General features: G+C 40.9%; 1 protein-coding gene across 2 annotated transcripts in view; it reads left to right on the forward strand.

Moving 5' to 3' along the window:
- Positions 1–14: 14 nt before the first annotated feature.
- The window catches only part of ZSWIM7 (zinc finger SWIM-type containing 7), a 12,223-nt gene continuing 6,423 nt past the window's right edge, over positions 15–5,814 (forward strand). The window contains exons 1-3 of one of the 2 annotated variants that reach the window (XM_024753541.1): positions 15–333; positions 2,449–2,470; positions 5,424–5,526. In XM_024753541.1, the coding sequence (XP_024609309.1) occupies positions 243–333; positions 2,449–2,470; positions 5,424–5,526 (216 nt within the window). In that variant the 5' untranslated portion in view covers positions 15–242. The remainder of the gene's footprint in view (positions 334–2,448; positions 2,471–5,423; positions 5,527–5,814) is intronic. The other variant, XM_024753549.1, reaches the window with a different exon arrangement.

Below are 5,814 nucleotides of genomic sequence, written 5' to 3' on the forward strand. Positions count from 1 at the left end.
GGACCCGGCAGCAGGCGCGCCGGGCAGCCCCGGCCCCGCCGCCCTGCCACCCGCAGGAGACGTAGAGCCAGGCCCGCGCCCAAGACCCGGTGCATGGCCGTCCGCGTCCTCTGCGGACTGCGGTCCAGGGCCCGGAAGTCCCGCCCCGGAAGTCCCGCCACCGGCGTCGAGCGCCCGCCGATTGGTCGGGACGCACTCAACGTCACCGCGTCCGCCACGCCCCGGCTATCGCGGGACCGGTCATGGCGGTGGCGGCGCGGGCGCTCACGCTGCCGGCAGTGGTGGAGGAGCTGCTGAGCGAGATGGCGGCGGCGGCGCGGGACGGCGCGCCGAGTACGGGCTGGAGGCTTATGCGGCGGCGCCGGCGGGGACGGAAACCCGGGGTACCGGGGCGGGGCTGCTGGCCCCTACGAGGGAGGTTTCTGTTGACCTCGTCAGTAGCCCTTCCTTCTCAAAATCTGTGTTCGCTCTAAACGAATCCTCTCCTACACCCTGTTCAACGAGCGAATATTTCAGGGCCGCAAACCCGGCTGCAGACGCAGCGACTTGGGGTGGGCGGGGGCGGTTCTGGACGCTGTGGCTGTACCTGTTTTCCTTTGACCAGCACAGGATGCTCTGTGACCAGGTTCCCGCATCCCTGGGCATTCGCAGCACACACCGGTATTGAGAGGGTCCCGATCGAAGTGCATCTGCATGAGAACTGCGCAACCGGCGTCCGAATGGTCATTGAATAAATAGATTAGACCTCAGAACTGCCCCTGCTGGTTCACTTGGATGGCTTTTGTTTGAAAAGGACCGCACTTGAAAAGGATTTATCTTGAGTTACTGTTTTTAAAGAATTGAGAAAAGGAAGCCAACTTTTCTCATTTCAGTTAAAACTAAAGCAGTATATGTGCTTAAAAGATTAGGCCAGCCAGGTATTCAAACATGTTCTGATCCCAGAAAGGGTGGGGGGAAAGCCAGTCTGTTGTCAGCTCAAACAGTGGTTGCCCGAGATGGGCTCTGTCTGAATGGATTAATCCATACACTGAGAGTCTTGAAGGGGGCCTGCAGGTGCCCCTGATGCTCAGGACTCAGAGCGACCACTACCACTGACTCACGTTTATTTTCAGCAGAACCGTTTTCTGCTATTTAAAAATCTTTGTTCTAGTTAGTCATACACTCTTCCTGACCCCCACCCTTCAACGATAATTTCTTTAGGTCAATACTGAGTTTACACTTGTGATGATGTAAAATTGAGTCACAGCTGAGCCATGCAGGAAGCTAGGATTACGTTTCCTTTCCTGTAACTTTCTGCTTTCTCTCAGAACTGTCATACTTGTGTTTGTTTACTTTTTTACGTATCCCTAATTCGACCTCAAACTTTTTTTTACCAGTGTTCTAAACCTCTACTCAAGATGTTCAGGTGAATGAGATGCTTTATCAATTTCATGTTCCTGCAGGAGTCTCTCCTAGAGCCTTCAGGTGTGCTCTCCTATGGGCTGGCTGTCTCCTGAGGTCTCCCTTCACCATTATTGTCTGGGGAATTCCCTTTACCTAAGTTGAGCCTTATATTTAGTTCACCCTACAATTTTCTTTTTCTCAGTTTGCTACCTTATTTTATAGAGCACATACTCTAGTACCTTCCTGAAGAAAAGCACGAGATGTACTTTTTGAGGCTTTACATGCCTGAAAAAGTTCTTTTCCTATCCTCACACTTAATTGATAGTTTGGCTAGGTATTGAATTATATGTTGGAAATACCATTTCTTCCGACATCTGAAAGCATTATTCTGCTACCCTCTAGCTTCTTAAACTTTCTTTCAAAGAGTCTTATTTTAGCCCCCCTGCTTCCTTCCCACTCCAGAGCCATCTGGTGCCACCAGTTTCTGAGGTTTGTTTTAGCAGGAGGGGGTACTAGATTCTGAAGGGTAAATCAGGCTCTGATTTACACTCGGCTCTCCCATTGCTCACTTAGGATTCAGTGTTCTCAGGTCTTGTAAATTATTTTCTAGCTGTGTTTCTCCCTGTCCTCATCCTGGGGAGTTTATGCTTTTTTTAAAAAAATCCTTTTATCATTGTTTAGCAGAATATTGGGAAGGAGTAAAATTTGATGCCTATGTTCAGTTCACCATCTTACACAAAAGTCTTCTTGGCTATAGTCTTTTCTCTTTTTTTTGATAAAATTATCTTGGCTGCATTGGGTCTTTGTTGCGGTGCACGGGCTTCACTCGTTGTGGCTCGCAGGCTTTAGAGCACAGGCTCAGTAGTTGTGACGCACGGGCTTAGTTGCTCCGCGGCACGTGGGATCTTCCTGGACCAAGGCTCGAACCCGTGTCCCCTGCATTGGCAGGCAGATTCTCAGCCACTGCGCCACCAGGGAAGCCCCTGTTTATAGTCTCTTTAAGATGTTTTTGTCTATGGTCACTGGTTTGACACAATTAACCTTCTTTCCATTCCTGTTTTACAGTTCCTGATGAGCATCTGTTATCGTAAGTACATATCCTGTTGTATTTGGGGTTTTTTTTAAATCATTAATGTGTTTTTTAAAGGCCAAATTCTTTCAGCATCAACTCTTGATTTTTTAAAAAATATTCTTACTAAACTAGGAACAATATTTTCTTTACATGATTAAAAATCTGTCTCAAGTAAATAACCAACACTGTATCTGACAGTACAAGGCATTCCCTTATTGTCCTAATTGCCACTTTAACATTGCTCTAAAAGTTGTAGCTGTTACACGAACACATGAAAAAATGAGAAGTACACTTGATCCTTGAACAACGCAAGTTTGAACTATGTCTGTCCACACATAGTGATTTTTTCAGTAAATACATACTGCAGTGCTATACCATGTGAGGCTGGTTAAACCATAGATATGGAGAGCAGCTTAAAGTTATACGCAGATTTTCAGCTGCTCAGGGTCAGTGCCCCTAATCCCCATATTGTTCAAGAGTCAGCCGTATGCCTATTTGCAAAGAGAGACAATTGTCATTATTTGTAGGGGACATGACTACTTTTTAAACACCAAGAGAATAAAGTTTTTTTTTTAAATACAGAAACTAATAATTATTCTCCTTCATACACAAAGTTCAAACATTAATTACATTCCTAATAGCAAGAAAAAAGTGAAAGCTACCTAGGAATAACTAAACATTTAACTGCATATAAACATTTATATTTAAAAACTCCTGAAGGATATACACCAACTTACACCAGAGATTATCTTAGGGGGGAGGAAGGAGGTACAATTTAGAAAAGGGCTTTAACTTTTTCTCTATTTCTTACATTTTTTACAAAGATTTTACATTATTAAAAAAATTACTACATTTAAAACAAAGAAAATAGGCAAATAATAAAAGAATTCAAGTTACCAAAAGCTTTGACAAAAAGCTAAATTTTACTAGTGATCATAAAAATACAAATTAAAATAATTAGATAACTTCCCATCTATAAAACCTGGGTATCACAGAAAAGATGTTGGTAAGAATCTTCCAGATGTTGGCAAGAACATGGAGAAGAGGATAACTGATATCCTGATGGTAGGAGTGTAACTTGGAAGGTAAACTGGCAACTGGGAACAGGAGCTTTAAAATATACATATTCTTTGACCCAGAAATTCCACTTATAAGACTGTATCTCAGGGAATTAATCATGGATGTTTAAAGACTTTACAGTGAGCACATTCATCCACTATTGTTTATGGTAGCAAAAAGAAAAAACACCTTGAAACAATCTATTCAAATTAAATTTAATAAACTCTAATTATCCAAAAAATAGAGTTTGGGGAAAATAAAAGTAATTGATCTTTACAATGGAATTCTTTATAACCATTAAAAGTGGTTAAAAGTGCATTGAGATATTCACAATATGTTATAAAGTAGACAAGGCAGGTTAAAAAAATTCTTATTAGATCAATTTTTAAAGTTAATTGGAATTATCTCTGATTGATAAAGTTGTTACCAGATTTTATGTCTTTAGTTTTCTTTGCCCATAGACAATCATCCTATGTTTAATTTTAAACACTTTTCCCATTCTAACAGTTTGTTCTAGTAACAGACTACTTTGTTAGAAAATGAAGAAGTTGAACGTTTTAATTTTAAAGCCTTAGTAGTGCTGTCTTCTTATTTTGTGTCAAATCATATGGGTTCTTTAAAACATTAACTTTTTAGTTTTAGTTCAACCCAGCCATTTTATCTTCCAGTTTATAAAAATAACCCATACTTTAAATAAATAAATAAATAAAGTCCTTGGAAAATAAAACATCAAAAGCATGAATAATCATACAAGCCAGTGATAATCACTGTTACAATTTGGTTTATCGCCTTTTTTTTTTCAATGTAATGTTTTATTTTGAGGTAATTGTAGATTTTCTTAAGAAAAAAATTTTTAACATGATGGAGAGTTTCTAGATATAAAATACGGTGCCCGACCTTTCTCACCTAACATATTGTAAGAATTTTCCCACATATCACATTTTTTCTGGTACATCATTTAACAGCTGGATAGCCTTTATTACTGATCCATAAGGAACAAATTTAACACCCATCAGATGGTCAAACGTGAAAAGGCCTGATAATACAGGTGTTGGTGAGGGTGAGAAGGAAGTAGAATTCTCACATGGCGCTAGGGGGAGCACTGTTTCCGCGGTGGGAAGCTGTTGGCAGCGCCCATTAAAACTGAAAACTGCACATATCCTGAGACCCAGCAGTTCCGCTTTCACTTACATAACCAGGAAGGACTCTCATATATGTGCACCAAGGGGCATGTACGGGGATAACTGAGTATTATTTGTAATTGTGTCAAATGGAAACATTCAGAATGTCCATCAATAGAGTACTTAAAAAAAATAGAGTACTTAAAACATAAAATGTATTATGTACATACAATAAAGTATTATTCAAAAGTTAAAAAAAATATATATATATATATACACACAAATATATACATGCATCATTCTCAAAAGTACACTGAGTGGGGAAAAAAGTTGCCAAAAAAGCCTACCATATACCTTTTATGTTTTAAAACTTATAAAACGATACCATATGTATATATGTATGTGTGTATATATGTGTATGCACACACAAATATGTACTATGTATTATAAAATATAAAAACATTAATAGGAAGGAAACCATCAAATGCATGCGGTTACCTCGGGGATGAAGGAAGTTGGGACGAACAGGAAAGACTGAAGTATAAAGAGGGCTTCTTTATCCAAACAACATGTCAACATTTATTCTGGGGGGTTGATTACATGGGGTCATGTTAACATTTATTCTGGGGGGGTCGATTACATGGGGTTTTGCTGTATTGTCACCTTTTTTTTTTTTCCCAAATTAAAATGAACTGAATTTTTAAAAACTGCCAGTGGTGATCCTCTGGGTCAAGTCGCAGAGGTGGCTTGAGTCCAGCCGTCTAACCTGAAGCTTCTCTGCTCCCCAGGCTGAAGTTTGTCTTTGGCTCATCAGCCATCCAGGCCTTGGACCTCGTTGATCGCCAGTCCGTCACCTTAATCTCATCGCCCAGTGGGAGGCGTGTTTACCAGGTAGAGACCTAGAGGTGGGGATTATCTCAACAGAATCCCCGTAGGACAAAATGTTTTCATGAACCTCTGTGAAAGCTGGTGACCAGCTCTGAGTATCTCCTGGGCTTTTGAAAAGCCTTTGACCCAACTTGGTAAAATGAGAGTATGAGTAGTTAAAATAAGATAAACATGACCTGTTAGCTCTACCTGGTAGCGATGTGTAGAACCAGCAATGACGCAGAGAGGCTCTCTTCTCGGGTCTAATGGAGTACAGTCAACTTCTGCCTTCCTGTCGTTAAATACTAGAGA

The sequence above is a fragment of the Neophocaena asiaeorientalis genome, unplaced genomic scaffold (genome assembly GCF_003031525.2).
Source record: "Neophocaena asiaeorientalis asiaeorientalis breed wild unplaced genomic scaffold, Neophocaena_asiaeorientalis_V1.1 scaffold540, whole genome shotgun sequence".
NCBI classification, from domain to species: Eukaryota; Metazoa; Chordata; class Mammalia; order Artiodactyla; family Phocoenidae; genus Neophocaena; species Neophocaena asiaeorientalis.